The 16,439-nt window shown below is 38.4% G+C and overlaps 1 protein-coding gene across 1 annotated transcript in view; it reads right to left on the reverse strand.

Moving 5' to 3' along the window:
* The window catches only part of LOC140238934 (5'-3' exoribonuclease 1-like), a 95,818-nt gene that overhangs the window by 70,945 nt on the left and 8,434 nt on the right, over positions 1 to 16,439 (reverse strand). The window contains exons 3-8 of the mRNA XM_072318832.1: positions 14,207 to 14,307; positions 11,713 to 11,920; positions 10,105 to 10,215; positions 6,020 to 6,187; positions 4,530 to 4,695; positions 1,823 to 1,890 (exon numbers count right to left, since the gene is read on the reverse strand). Of these exons, the coding sequence (XP_072174933.1) occupies positions 1,823 to 1,890; positions 4,530 to 4,695; positions 6,020 to 6,187; positions 10,105 to 10,215; positions 11,713 to 11,920; positions 14,207 to 14,307 (822 nt within the window). The remainder of the gene's footprint in view (positions 1 to 1,822; positions 1,891 to 4,529; positions 4,696 to 6,019; positions 6,188 to 10,104; positions 10,216 to 11,712; positions 11,921 to 14,206; positions 14,308 to 16,439) is intronic.

A 16,439-nucleotide genomic window follows, 5' to 3' on the forward strand; every position in this document is an offset into this window, starting at 1 on the left:
ATAAAGAAAACGGAATCGAAATCGGGCTAGAAATGGCAAAGGAGTAGCATTTTGTAGCCAATGTACAATATAGGTCAAAAATCAAGGTCAAAGGTCAAAGAAGTCGAAGGTCAAAATTCTGTGTAGAAGTTTTGAAGCCCTCACCCAGTGCCATCACATAAAGCAAACGGAATCGAAATCGGGTTAGAAATGGCGAAGGAGTAGCATTTTGTAGCAAAATGTACAATATAGGTCAAAAATCAAGGTCAAAGGTCAAAGAAGTCAAAGGTCAAAATTCTGTGTAGAAGTTTTGAAGCCCTCACCTAGTGCCATCACATAAAGCAAACGGAATCGAAATCGGGTTAGAAATGGCGAAGGAGTAGCATTTTGTAGCAAAATGTACAATATAGGTCAAAAATCAAGGTCAAAGGTCAAAGAAGTCAAAGGTCAAAATTCTGTGTAGGAGTTTTGAAGCCCTCACCTAGTGCCATCACATAAAGCAAACGGAATTGAAATCGGGTTAGAAATGGCAAAGGAGTAGCATTTTGTAGCCAATGTACAATATAGGTAAAAAATCAAGGTCAAAGGTCAAAGAAGTCAAAGGTCAAAATTCTGTATAGAAGTTTTGAAGCTCTCACCTAGTGCCATAACATAAAGCAAACGGAATCGAAATTGGGTTAGAAATGGCGAAGGAGTAGCATTTTGAAGCAAAATGTACAATGTAGGTCAAAGGTCAAGGTTAAAGGTCACAACTGAAATTCTGTGTAGAAGTTTCAAAGCTCCCATGTAGTGCTATCATATAAAGCAAACAGAATCAAAATTGGCTCATAAATGACAGAGAAGTAGCAAATTGAACATTTTGATCACACACGGACGCACAGACGGACGGACGGACGGACACACACACGTACGGAGCCCGTTTCATATCCCCTGCTCGAACTCGTTCGGCGGGGACAACTAAATGAAATTGTTCTTATTGATTGTATATGTAATGTTGATAATCGACAATTTCAGTGGTTCCTACAGGTTATGTACTACTGCGATAAAATTCACACCCTATGAACTTGAGGAGAGAGTTCTTGTCTGCATAATGGCCGGGCTGTCTGCATTTTGGATTTACCATTGCATTCAGTGTACACAAAAGGTTCACAGCTGTGCACTCATAATGTATGCTTACAAAAGCCAACTGTTTACAGTTAATGTAGGCACATACATGTATACACACACGTCTGCATACATACTACCTACATCACAAAAAGAGAGCAGTTTGGATGCCATTCAAAGCTGTGTGCAATGCAGGCAATTGTTGAATTTATGTCTGCAATTTCAACCAATCAGAGCTGAAGATTCTTGAAATGATGTATACAAATGGTAATATACTATTTTCTGAAATACATTGCAAATACTGCCTCATTCAACACACAAATACAATCTAATTTCTACATTCTACTGTTTTTATGAGTTGTTGGTAAGTTGCTCTGGAAATTAATCTGGATAAATTTGTACACACACTATAATATATTCAGATTAATCTTGTATAGGGAAATCATCTCCAAGTCCCTGTAACACTGTACCCCATAAGAAAAAACAAAAACGGAAGGTGATAAAATTATTTCAAACAACTGAAGATAATGTGACAGATGTATTTCAAAGGATGACAAACACCACTGTGCTATTACTTTTTTTCCCTCTGTGTTTTAATTACCCCCCAAAATTGTAAACAGACAATGTAGTATTATAGAATATATATATGGTGGTAGCAGGTTTTATAGAGATCAAAGAATGTAGACAACACTCAAAACACCTCAAGTATCATGCATAGCCATACGTGGGGAAGTACTACCTTCGAAAGTTTCCTCATGAACTTTTCAAATCTTGGTAAGTTCAAGAATCCAGCCTCGTTGATGTAGCCTGAAAGTGTATGATAAATTTCATGCATAAGCATGAAAATACAGGGTAAAACAAGTGAGTAACATTTTAAGGGTTGGAAATGCAAATAAAGTATTTGAAATAAATGTATCTGAGTGAATGTAATCATATCAATCTTTCTTGTTTTACTTGTGATGTCCATGCTTCTACTTCTCAGGATCATTTCAACAAGTCTCAAGTCCTCCAATCCTGGGGATTATTCATGCCAACTTAGATTTGAAAATAACAATGAAAATGGTTTCTTTTTTTCTTTGGGTCTCTGTCAGGGGCCAATGTGGTCACCCTTGAAACCTACATCACACAACATTTAGTTTTCATATAAATAGGTTTCTATGCATGGAACAACTTGGTGTGATATTTCTGCATCTAGACAAAATGTTGTTTCAGAGATGAAAACAGCTATGGCTTGATCTACAGTAAGTCTCTGCTTTTGAGTTCTGATTCTAGACCAAAATCTTACATAGAGCTTGAATGTGTCATTGGGTTTGTACCTGTAAAACTTCAGAAAAACAAACACACACAGAAATACATTAACATGCAAACACATTAAGAAATACAAATGAGGTTTGTTATTCATAGAATTTATGAAAGCTTTGATTGGAATAAAATCCTACCACATGTTTGTTTTGTTTAATTTTTTCAATGTCACAAAAATCATGACACCACTTACACAAGTGCTGCATGGGGGAAGGGTCATTATGCCCCCCCCCCCCAGTCAAATATTTGTCAGTGCTTCCGAAGGCCTTCAGACAATATTCTAAAATGGAATTCCACAACTTTTTCTGTGATCATTCCTGGGCCCTGTTTTATGAAGAGTTAAAATTGATTTTAAAGTTGATTTCAACTGTAAGTCTATGGCAGCCTGTGTGGTAAGGAAATTTAAAATCGATTTTATCTTTTGATAAAACGGGGCCCTGGTCATTTTGATACCAAATTCATGCTAATCAGACTCAAAGTACAGGTGTCAGATTACGTTCACCAAACTCATGTCATTTAAATTTTGCTTTTTCTATATATGACTGTGTATACACTTATGGACAAAGTCAGAAACTTTTCCAAATTATGAAAATACTTTGATAACTTTCCCAAATAGTAAAAACTAATACCACACCCACATCCTCTCGCACATAGACTAAAAAAAAAAAAAAAACTTGTAAAATTCAAAGAAAGAAAATAAGAAAATTGGAAAACAATAAAATACATAAGAAATGAAAATCACAACCTATTAGTTACTTTGAGGAATTGATAAGGAAGTTATGAAACTTGTACAAAAAAAAAAAAAAAATTTTTTTTTTTTTTTTTTTTTGGGGGGGGGGGTACCCCCCACCCCATAACATGACTAAAATATCCTGGAGTAATAGGGTTAAATCAAAAGCTTAACATGCTAAATTTTACAGAGAGACTTGGGGTCTCACACTCACCTAATTATTGCAAGTTCACCTTCCACAAATACCTGCAGACTTTTACCCGACAGCACAGCAAATTTGGGGGGGGGGGGGGGTGAGGGCAGCTTTGAGAGCCTCCTCAGGGTCTGGTGTCCAATTTGTGTATTCTATCACACTGGTAAAAAACACTTGCCACGTACAATGAATTTAGAAAATTTCACTTTGCAGTAAGAGAAAAAAAAGAGAGACAATGTTAAAACTGGCCACCAATTCTAGCCCAGCCCAGTGCCTGGATCTATCACAACTAGTATTGGAGGAACATTCACTAATGCAGTTACTTCACACAGCTTTTTCTAATCTTAAGATGTTGTTGTTGTAGTTGTTTTGTTTTGTTTTTTGTTTTCAGATTCTCTTACAGGGGCTCTGGTGTCATTGTATGAAATATATATTGTCACCGTAGTGATAGTGCCTGTCAAGTTTGGTAACAAATTTGACCATGTGTTTTCAAGAAGAAGATGAAAATATAATAATTCTCCACAGGGCCCATCCCCGGAACTGCCATTAACCAATCTGCAGTAACCAATCTACTTACTGCTCATATCACCGACTTTACTTAGTAGCTTATCACTTCTGGTTCTAAGGAAGATGATTTGTTAAAATTCTTATATATGGGGGCTCTGTCTCTCCTCCCCCCCCCCCCATTTTCTACACTCTAGTCATTACACCTGTCAGTTTGGTGAAAATCTGACCATGAGTTTTGAAGAAGATGAAAATGTGAAAACTGGACCCCAACTTGAACCCTCCCCCCCCCCCTGCAGTATACCAATTTCCTTACTCATACTTTATAGCACTAACTCAGCTTATCTCTTCTCGTTATAGAGAAAAAGATTCATAGAGGGTTTTTTTTTTCTAATTTGGGGCTTTGCCCCCCCCCCCCCTCCCATTTTGCCCCTTGGGGCCTGTACATGTAAGTAGGGAATGGTAACCATCTGCACAGATACCTATTTTATCACCCTGTGATTAAAGGGGATGGCTAGTAACTGATCAGTAGGAATCAGTGGGAACGCTGGGGGATGATTGTTCCAATCCTTGTGGGATTCATTTAAGAGTACATTATATATCTATTGTTGTGTGAAAATTATTTGCTTCAGAATGGTCTCATATTCAAGTAATGTGCAGCTTAATGCTTCCAGGTTAGCATGCCTGTACTGTGACAGGGCGATCGTTACAACTCACCGTCTAGAGTGGGTAAAACTTCAGCATATGTTTTGTACAGGAGAGGTAGAGCATTGTGAGATATATGCATGTCTGGTAGATGAGGCACAAAGTCATTACCAACCAGAAAACCTAACAGAATCCAGTCATCAATGATGTTCTCAAGATCATACCACTTGATCTTGTCCTGTGACAGAAAAAGAAAAGGAAAAAAATACAGTCAATGCCCTAATGGTTTATGTGTACATACAATTTTCATCACTTACGTTCTGTTGTCAGAATGGTGACAAAATTTACATTTCAACAATATCAAAAGAGCACTTGAACTAGCTCCTCAAAGAGGCATACCTGACTTAACATGTTTAAGTAACAGGGTATGGGATTGGTCACTTTTCATACAAAATCATGATTTTTGAAATTCTGTTTGTGTTTTCTTTATATTGTACTACTACTGTGACATCAGTAATTGATGAAGAGTTGCCATCTGGAGAGGGAGGGCAGCATGAGGATTAATCAAAACTGTAGAAATGAATACAAGCTTTGAATGGACCAAGTCTCCTCAAAATGTCACTAAGTGGTTTACTCTATTTGCTTAATCCCATATGTTTGGAGAAAATTCACCAACTTACACTGTGTGCAAACTGAATATGTAAACTTCAGTCTAATCCCATTTATCCGGCCATGTGGGGACCAGCGGGCTTTCTAATATATGATATGGCTGGATAAGCGAGAAATGCTCTATCACAAAACTTTCTAGCAGGTTGTGTTGGGGTATAAATGAGCCAGTCAATAAACTATTACCATGACCAGTAGGTGGTATCTGCATTTTATACAATTCACATGATGTGGATATAAAATAAATAATGCAACTGGCCTTTTGTTTCAAATCTAGGTCTTTTATCTCTCACATATCTTCCCAATCAAACAATTACATGAGCAGTATACCTTTCCATCTTGTGACAGCAGTATAAATGTGGGCAGTATAAATGTACATTGTATCACTGTCATAAGCATTTATGTCCAAATTGATCTAATCATTAGGTATTTTCAGCAGCTTGTTTGTTTGTTTTTTTTTGCTTGGCTGTAGTAAGACTTCAACCGAAAACACATGCAAAATGGAAAGGAGGATAATCTAGTGGAAGCTAATGTCTGGATTACATAGAGATCTGAAAAAGGTATGGCTGAATAAGAGAGGTCAGACTGTATGTGTAAATTAAACATTTTCATGAGTTGTGTACAATTTATAATTTGTGCATGGAATGCTTTTGAATTTGCATGACATACACAAAGTATTTGCATGAGAACTGTAAATTAGATGCATAAAATGTAATACCTCCAGTCAGGACAAATCCTCCTACTTGCTAAAAACAAACAAAAAACAAACAAAAAACAAAAACAAAACCAAAACAAAACAAAACAAAAAACATTTGTAAACAAACAGAAACAAATGTCTACCAAAATTTTGAACATTGATGAAAAAATAAAAATGATTACATTGCTGACAGACTCACTTTGAGCACGGCAAACTCAATGTCGAGATATTCCCTGAAGAGGGAGAGATGGAGAAGATGAAAGGTGGTCTCCTCTACTGTGGTTGGTCGTTTTGTGTTCTTGCCAAACTTGACCTCTTCACGTAGCAATGAGAAGTGAGGTTCATGGGAAATCAGACCTAGCATTATCTTTGCATGCAAAAGCATGGGAGAGAGTGAGAGCAAGAAAAGGAAACCTGCATTCAGAAGAAATGAAATGCAAAATAAGTCCAGTGTGTATTGCATGGAAGGCATCAAGTGAACTCTGTATCTAATATGAGTAATTGTGAAGGCCAATAGTTATTCTCCCTTGTCAAATGACTAGGATTACATTCTATGGGCATCGGTCTTACAAGCACCAAGAGGTTTCTTGTAATGTCAACCTATACTCAATACTCAATGAAGGAAGAAATAAAGATGTAAGCAGGGGGTGGGGGAGTGCTTTAAACCATCAGATAAACATGTCCTTTTTACACATATCCCACACCGAAGAAACACATATTAGGACCGTTGGTTCAGGTGCCACTGAAATGAATGATGAAGTACAAATTACATTTGTGTAAATGTTTAGCACAGGTAATATTGCTCCTTTTCTATGAGAACATACTATAATATCAAATTTGTTTATTAGATTCTAGCACTATAACAACGCTGCACACTGGCACCGGTCCGAAGGTTCCAGACCAGGAAAAGTCACTGTCAGGAATTGCCAAAGTTACTGGTCCGACATGACCAGTAAAAACTAGAAATGTCCATTGCCGCGCAATGCAATTGTATCCCTTGGCACTAGCAGCAGCTTTTGCTTCATATTCATGTTTGTGCGAGGGACAAAGTTCCCCTTCAAACATAAAGGTAAATATTGTGAAGACTAGGCGCAGCTTAATAAAACAATATTTATGTATATAGATTAGAGTATAAAGCATCTGTACACAAAATTCAAAAGTACTGTCTGAAGATATGTCACCTGCATGCAGAGTGGCTACAGGATAGCCGCTAATGCCCCAGTCACACAGTTGCTCAAACAATGCTCTGCGTCTGGCATTGCATCGTAAAAAGCGTAATTTTTAAATGAACTTTTTGGATGCAACACTGGACATAGAGGATTGTTTGAGCGACTGTGTGACTGGAGCTTAAAATGTGATATTTGACCATGTATAAGGAACATCAGGAGAAGCATCAAAAACTGTGGAAGTATATACATTATACATAATCTGGAAGAAGTCAGTCTAAAATGTGACTGTCAAGTACAAGCAAGACAGCAACCAATAGGCAACATTTGACCTGTAAAAGATGGACAAAGCATCCCAAAATCATCAATTCAACCCTGCCGTGTACTTTCAAGAACGTATACAAAATATGCGAAGAGATTTTCAGAAAAAAATTCAAGACCGCATTTCAACCCCTCTTTTTTTCTTCTTCCTTTTCGTATCAATTCGCAAATAATTCCTTTTTATTCTTTCTCATGTAATGATCCATACAGGCTTTCTTGTTGAATAAACAATGCAGGTTAACAAAATAGTAATCTGTAAAATGTGCATATTTTTTTTTTTGGGGGGGGGGGGGTTAACAGTAGCCGACAGAAAACATGAAAATAAGTGTGCAAGTCTTTTAGTAATTTTTGTTGTTGTTGACCAGTAAATAGTAAAACCATGTATTTACTGGTCCAACAGAGACAGGTCAGACTGGTAGAAAAAATGGGTTAGTGTGCAGCCCTGACTATAAGGCCCCGCCCCAAAAAATTGTTCGTTTGCCCTTAATTGTCAAAACCCAAGAGGTTCGGTAGGTCGTTTTTTTTTTTTTTTTTTTTTAAATACCATTTTTACCCATGTAATTTTGTAACTTTGGCCGGGCATCTCGTAATACGCTCATCCTTCTGGCAGTACTTCGAGTTCTAGTTCAACTTTGTACAGGATGTGGCGCAAGTTTAATCAACTCAAAACTCCAAGGGATTCATTCAAATTTACGTCTTGCCAGGGCCCGTATAGGCGAGGCAGAAACACTCACTGACAAACACTTATAATGTTCATCTTTAGGTGCGTTTATCAACTCTTTTTCTCTGCAGAAACAGGTTTTCCAAACAGCTTTCAAGGAATTTTTACGAGCTGATAAACGCAAAGCTGTTTTGATTATGGGGTTCGGAAAGCCTTTTCGAAAGCCGCAAATTTGTGCTTTCAGAAACAGGTGTCCGAAACAGGTTTCCAGAAACCTGTTTCTAGAAGCCCTTTGAAGTAAGATAAACGCAAAGCTGTTTTGACCCCTTTTGTTAAATATTGCAAACAGCTCCAAAAATATACCCTCCAGTGAGATGCTGGCAACTGAACTCCAAACAGTTTTGGTGCCATGACAGCTGGTAACGGATGCTGCAAAAGTAGCCATCTTGGCAGTTGCGCTGCGCTGCGCCGCGGCCGGTACGGTAGCACATCACATGCCCACAAATTTCAAATCCATTGACTGGATAAAATGTCTGTGTGCGCATGCGCTGGCCGTCAATTCAGTGTAGCTCTCCCAGGTTCCTCTCGACCGAGTCACATTAAGTCATCAATTCAAACAGAAAGGGACTATTGGCAGAACCAAACGTTGCACGAAACCTGTTGTCAATACTTCAACTTCACTGGTAAGTCTTCAAATTGAAGAAATTTTTCGATTTTAAGTTGATATTTGTCCGCGATACTACCATGTCATGATCCTGAATGCTACAGTCTGCAGCCCCATTACGCTATGCGTATGGGGCTGCTGGTCGCAGTTAGCTAGCGGCTAGCGCACTATCTATGCACGTGAGTCAAAAAGGTAGCTAGCATGCAATGCATGCTATAAAACGTAGCCTGCGGCCTCGCGCGGCCCGAACACGATTACGACGGGTCGATGAGATGAAAAAACATTTGTATACTTTTTTTTCATTCTTTCTGTAGCTTAAAATGGATAATTTTGGGTTTAAAACCGTTCACAAATTTGCAGAAGATGAAATTTGTGGAAAAAAAACCAACTTGACAGAGCAAAAAAAAAAAAAAAACGACCCGAAATTTCCGTGATTTTCGGTCGGTCGCGAAGGGGCAAACAAACCATTTTTTCTTTTTTGGCCTAACATCACATCAGTGTACATGACAAAGATACTAATTTGGGAAAATTTTTTCCAGCCACTTACAAGAAAGTAAATCAGTTTAAGATCCCAACTAACATACCTTCTTTGAGATTCTCCTCAACCCTTTTAATTCAAGCAATGAGTAGTTGCCCATTATGTCACAGCCACTGGTTATAACCAGAGGTCAGCTCATTGCTGAAGTATAATCAATACAATCCAAGTGCCAAGCAATGTCTCACCTGCATATCAAAATTTGTGATCATAGTGTTTTACAATGTATAAAGCTCAATGATCTTTTGACCTTTGACCTTGTTGGACTTCACCAATATTCAAACTTGACCACATTTTTGGTGAAGTACCTGTGGTGTAAGTTTTGTGATCATACCTCAAACCTGTGGAAAGTTATTGAGAGCACATCACAATACTGCAAGTACAGTGCTAATCAGGGAATTTTCATTAACCTTAGAACTTTGAACTTGTTGGACTTCACCAACATTCAAATTTGACTAGCATCTTTAGGTGATGTATAATGTACCTGAGGTGTGAGTTTAGTAGCTCATAGCTGTGAATACTGTGACTACAGTGCTTAGCAGGAAAAGTTTATTGACCCTTGACCTTGTCAGACTTCACCCATATTCATAACTGACTATCATTTTAGGTTTATGTATCTGTGGTATGAATTTGGGGCACAGCTCATACCTGTCAAAATTATTGAGAGTACACCACTATACTCTGAGTATAGTGCTCATTAAGGAAAGTTCAGTGATCATTTGACCTTTGACCTGTTTTGACTTCACCCAGATTCACACTTGACTAGCACTTTTAGGTTATGTAACTGCAGTATGAGTTTGGTGCTCACAGCTCATAAGCTATGAAAAGTTATTGTGAGTACACCAAATTCTTGATTCCATTGTCACAAGAAGACAACCACAACAGTGACAGAAAAGTGGTGCCTATGTCTTGCAAAAAGAATATGGACTGTTCATACCAAGTCAGCATCCAAGCCATACAGGCAATGTCGCGTGTTGGGATCATAACCCTTTGAGGCCTTTTCTGATCGAATGAAGTCCATGATCTTGTGTTCTCCTTCTCCCGGTGTCTAGAAATACAAAGAGGTGACAGTAAATTTGATTGAAACAAGACATGAAACTAATCATTTTAAGACAACTTACGCTTGGGGGTCATGAGATATCTGTCGTCCATGATCGACGCATCTTAAAAGGGGACAGGTAGAAATTGAAGCAGTACTTACAATTTGTAGTATGGTGTCATTAATTTAAAAGCAATCACACCCTTACACAGGCAAACCTCAATTTTAACTCTCATTTCCACAAACAAGAAAGTGATGTTAGGCCTGGAAGTTATATGAGATACGTTCATGTAGTGGAGTTCTGTTGTACCTATAAAATTTAGATACTTTTCAGCAAATTGTTTCTGTAACGCAAAATGAAGGGAAATCGTGTATGTGTGTGTGCATGTGGTGTAAGTCAATTTTACAAGCTTTATTTACCAAGAGGTCTTCAATACGAACAAAATAAAACATGACAATAAAATGTTTTCAGGGTCATCTGTACTTTAACATTGGCCATTTCAAATATGAATTTTGACCCTTATTTGCATAACCATGATGGCTATGTCTAATCTTGCTATCATTATATAATATGATCAGTTGGGCAAGCTCTACAAGTCTACAAAATTTTGCAAAGGTCAAGGCAATGCAACCTCCAATACAAAACAAAGAGAAAATGTGTGTGATGCACGTGGGGGCATTTACTTGACAATATGATTTCAACATGGATGAAAGCAGAGTTAGCTCAATTGCAAAAAAAAAAAAAAGTAAAAGAAAAAGGATTATTTCCTGGATCCTGTCAAGGTTCGAACCTGCACAAGTCCAAACCTATATCTATAGTGCCACAGACCCAGTTCTTAGCCATGCACCTATACGTCTCCATGTTTGAACATAAGCTTATATGTGAAACATAAATCCAGAATCATTTTGTCTGGATTCCATTTGCATTTTCCCTTTTAAACTACAAATTATCACCCTTAAACCATTGGAGATGGACTGATTTTGCTATAACACGCATTTCCCATAGACAAATGCCCACATATTCCCAGGACTCGCAAAATTACTACAGCTTATTGCCTCTGCTGCAACATCCTAAAGTTTCAGAGGAAATGGAGCAAAATCAACTGAGATACAGCTTCCAGAACATTATCAAGTCAATGCATAATTCAAAAAAATAAAAAAAAGTCACCTGTAACAGACGTGACATGTAAACTCGGCTCATTGTGATACTTTGCATTATGGCATCACAATTTTCAGTAAGATGATGTCATCAAATTGAAAAACAATGACGCTGATTCAAAAGACAGTTGTCCCAAGTACAACATACATGTTTTGGACTTACGGGAGAATGTTTCACAGAAATGACTGAGATATGCACAAATGACTGTCAGAAATATTGCATCATGAAATTCACTTGTCACTCTCCTTTTTAAATAAACTCTCTTCATTTTTGTACACAAAATTCTAAGATCCCAATAGGCAATGGTCACAACCATTAATACATACATGTATCACACAGTTTCAAACCTCATGTCCTGACAGATAAACTCTGATTCCCTGCCACCTGCTGTCATGTGTGATCTTCATGTTGACAAAGTACTTCAGCTGCTCCTGCAACCTGACCATGAAATGCGTACCAGGTGTGATGCAGTTTGAGTCAAACCTCTTCTCATCTGGTAATGTTTCCCCCTTGCTGAGAGCCTCTTTCTCTCTCTGCTCTGCTTCATGTGCAGACCTATAACATGTTGACAAGTGAAACAGGGGAATCACATTATGAGAATCAGCTTATAATATCAAAAGGAACATCCTTGACTCAAAAAATTCCCGTAACATGCTGACCAATGGTAATGTATTCCTGTGATTACAAGGTGATATTCAAATGAACTAGAGCTATCACTGAAGGTGATTAATACTCCTGCTCCAGCAGCTCAGACTCCTATGAAATAGAATTGAACCAAGTGTTTGGCAAGTACAAACACACAAAGGAAAGGGCATTGTGCACAAATACACCTACAGATCTTCATACACACCAAATTTGACCTTAATAGCTTTTTTTTTTTTTATATATACATGTTATTCTAATACTGCATTGAACTTGAATAAAGTCATGACTAAACAATGCTTCACTTTGATTTAAAGGTATTAGCCCACATTTGTAAACCTGCAGCAATTGGTCTCATAGTTAGCATGGAGTTTGGGTATGATTGCAGTAACACCTGTGCAAAATTTCGTTCCAATTAGTCCATTACTTTCATAAAAATAAATGAAAATGCACCGTATGCATGCGTATAAAAACGCTCGCTAGCTCCGGTCCACGCACGTACTACTTGCATGCGATACATGTGTAAGTTAATGTGCGTAGCTAGCCCGCGCTTGTAATTTGATTTTGGGTCGGGTTGACCAGGTTTGAAAATTGATTTTAAAACGATGATTTTCTCTCTTTTATCGAATGGTATCTATATAGACAAAGAGCAACAGGTGAGGTATGTTACTGTTATAACTTGTACTTGAAGTCATATTGGACCTGTTTTATGCAGTTTTGATTTTCATGGGTTTGCAAATGTGGGCTAGTACCTTTAAAAAAAAAATATGTGGTTACCATGGCAATACTTTTTTTTCTAATACTACACTTGGTGTCTTGCACACACCTACACTGTATACATTGAAGATAATAAAAAGTTTTGGTACCTCAAAAGCTTCCCTGAATTTCCTTGTCTTGGTTTGTGTTTCATGTTAAAGTACGTTGTCTGTGAGAATTACTCGCCCCAAAGTGCTCTCATGTCTTAGCAATCATGCAATAATGGTTTCGTACCAGAGCCGACGCTGACCAGCGTCGATAAATATTGTACGAAACCACTGACTGCGACCAGCAGCGTGCAGCCCATTGTACGCATAGCTAACTGCGACCAGCAGCCCCATACGCATAGCGTAATGGGGCTTCGCATTGTAGCATTCAGGATCATGACAGAATTGGTATCGCGGGTAAATGTCAACTTAAAATCCAAAAAATTTTTCGATTTGAAGACTTACCAATTGAGTTGAAGTATTGAAAACAGGCTTCGAACAACGTTTGGTTCTGCCAATAGTCCCTTTCTGTTCGAATTGATGACTGAATGTGACTCGGTCGAGAGGACCTTGGGAGAGCTACATACACTGGATACCATGGCCAGCGCATGCGCACACAAACATCTTATCTGTTCATGGATTTGAAATTTGTGTGCATGTGATGTGTTCGCATGCACTGGCTGTAGTATTCAGTGTACTGTATGTAGCTCTCCTAAGGTCCTGTCGACCGAGTCACATTCAGTCATCAATTCGAACAGAAAGGGACTATAGGCAGAACCAAACGTTGCCCGAAGCCTGTTTTCAATACTTCAAGTTAACTGGTAAGTCTTCAAATTGAAGAATTTATGGGATTTTAAGTTGACATTTACCCTGCGATACTAAATCTGTCATGATCCTGAATGCTACAATGCGAAGCCCGATTACGCTATGCGTATGGGACTGCTGGTCGCTATGCGTATGGGGCTGCTGATCGCAGTTAATTGCATGATTACTAAGACATGAGAGCACTTTGGGGCGAGTAAGTCTCACAGTGTTAGTTATATGAAAGGTACTTTAACCTGAAACACAAACTAAGACAAGGAAATTCAAGGACACTTTTTAGGTACCAAAACTTTTTATTATCTTTAAACATACTAAATTTCATCTTAGTAATTGCCAAAATGCTGTGGAATTAATACAATTCACAAGGTTTGGGTAAAATTGTGGTTACCACAGCAACACTTACTATGGCAAATACAAGAATCAGGTACGCTTCCCCCTGGATCCGCCACTGCCCTATTATTATTAAATTATTACTAGGTTCCGAAAATTTTTGGTATTTCCAGAGTGCATCCCTGCATGGAATTTATACTGTACATACTCAGAGTGAAGGTCACAACTGTACAATCTTGAATAAGGGCACAATCACTCTAGTTCAATCAGCAAGAGTAGCTCTCATTCTTATACATCATCATACCTAAATCTTCTTCCTCGTTGTTGATTCATCTTGGCTCTAGGTGCTACTCCATCAACAGCCATGAAAAAAACTTTACGTGGCTTGATGATGCGAAACAGTACCTACAGAGAGTGAATCAATGCAGAAACGTGTGAGGACTTGCAGAATGTTACTCAGTTCTCATTAAACTTGTATCAGAAAACTAGATTGTGCCTAGGCCTGTGATGTAAATCATGTATGATTTCCAAGTAATCGTCTTTTCATTCACGGTGCTACTAAACTTCTGCAAACTTCTGGTAGCAGCATCATGTTATAAGACTGCTTAGCTGCATGTACATGTACATGTAGTAGTGTCTTACTAGAGATGTTTGATGGCACCATGAATAAAAAGATGATTACCGACACTGGTACTTAGAATGGCAATACAAAAAAGTAACATACTGGTATCACATCTATTCTATACTCTTTATGCAAACATATGTAAAGCAAACATTATGCAAACAAAGTTGGGGGTTGCTAGACTAACTTGAGTTATCACAATGTTAATAGCAGACACATAATTTGGGCCATCTTTGCTCTATTCCCTATTTAGTCCGGCAGCCAAGGGGGGTAAGGTTGCATTGGAATGTTATAGTTTTTTTTTTTCTCATTGATATTGACTGTTAAGACCTTCTATTTTAACAATCCACATGCTGGAGCTCTGTCAGCATTGAGCAATTTGAGATATACGCGGAAATCCAAAATGGCCGCCGGCGGCCATCTTGAAAATGCTATTTACTTTCTTTTAACCCCCCTAGTACATCAAAAATGGGCATTGAATGTTTTTAGGGATGGAGAATTCATATCTGAGGTTAGTTTCAGGATATTACTATGTTTTGATGTCTTAAAATAAAATGGCGGCCATTTTTCAAGATGGCCGCCATATAAACATACTGTAATGTAGACTACGTAGAATCGCGCAAAGACCTGACTTATCATTTAAGTTTTCCCTTTTTTTTTTTTTTTTTGGACAAGGGAGGTGCATAATGTAACAAATTTATGAAGATTAAGGCCTGTAAAGCTTAGATTCATTGATAAAAATAATACAGGTTACCTGTTATAACGAAGTCGCTTATAACGAATGACCGCTTACAACAAAGCAATGCTATTGTAGCTGAAGTCCCGATTCTCTGTACATACAAACCTATAGCACAGCGATTCGCATACAACGAAATTCGCTTATAACGAAGTACTTTATGTGATCCCAAGCATTTTGTTGTAACAGGATTCGACTGTATTATTACAGGGGGGGGGGGGCTGCAGCCCTCCCCCCCCCCCCACACACACACACACATACTTTTGGTTCATGAAAAAAAAAGGAAAAAAAAGGAAAAAAATTGGGGAAAAATCAAAATACCCATGAATATGAATATCCCAAGATTCCGCCCTTACATAAAGTTCCCGTCTAAGCACCAGCATAGCAAAAGCGGGGGGAGGGGGATGGGGGGGGGGATGTGGCAGTCGCCCCCTTAAGATTCTGAATAATTCTGAGTGCACAAGACTTATCACTTACATTCCGAAAAAAATCAAAGTTCCGTCATGTACAAGGAGAATATCCCCTTTTAATCAACCCCTTCCTCTCTTGGTTCCCCCGATCATTTTTTTAAAATACTTTCCCAAATATTCCATCATATGCGTATACGAAATATAGATCTCTCCCAGCACTCTCCCACGCTTTCTCCCCATCTTCCCCCCCCTCCCGTGCAAACAAGTAGACTATGGCTACACTTCGCGTTTTCCAAACATATACGTGTACCACAAAATGTATGTACACAAAAACGTTTAACTGCAATCAGAAAATACAGAATCTCCCTCATGTAGGAGGGAGAATAGGGCTTATCCCCTCTCACATCATCCTGCTATGTCTCCTTCTGCAGACTTGCACTTCTCTATTTGACAAATTTTCAAATATGCCAACAGAAGTGTGCGCCAGATTGTTGAATTTCAGTTCTAAAAATGGAAAAAAAAAAACCTCCCTCGAATATGGGAGAGGTATCTTGCCACCCTCCCGTTGATTGGTCCCCTTTATAGACTAAGTACACTTTGGGGAATGGCAATTTCCGAATTTCCCACAAAAAGTGTGCTTCAGATCGCGTTATTTCAGTTTTAAAAACTCAATAGCTTTGTCGAGTGGGAGGGGGCATCCCCTTCCCACACCCTCCCCTCTAGACTTTGTACATACACACAGGTGATGCACATGCGGAATAATAGCTAA

Source organism: Diadema setosum, chromosome 15 (genome assembly GCF_964275005.1).
Source record: "Diadema setosum chromosome 15, eeDiaSeto1, whole genome shotgun sequence".
In the NCBI taxonomy this organism is placed as follows: domain Eukaryota; kingdom Metazoa; phylum Echinodermata; class Echinoidea; order Diadematoida; family Diadematidae; genus Diadema; species Diadema setosum.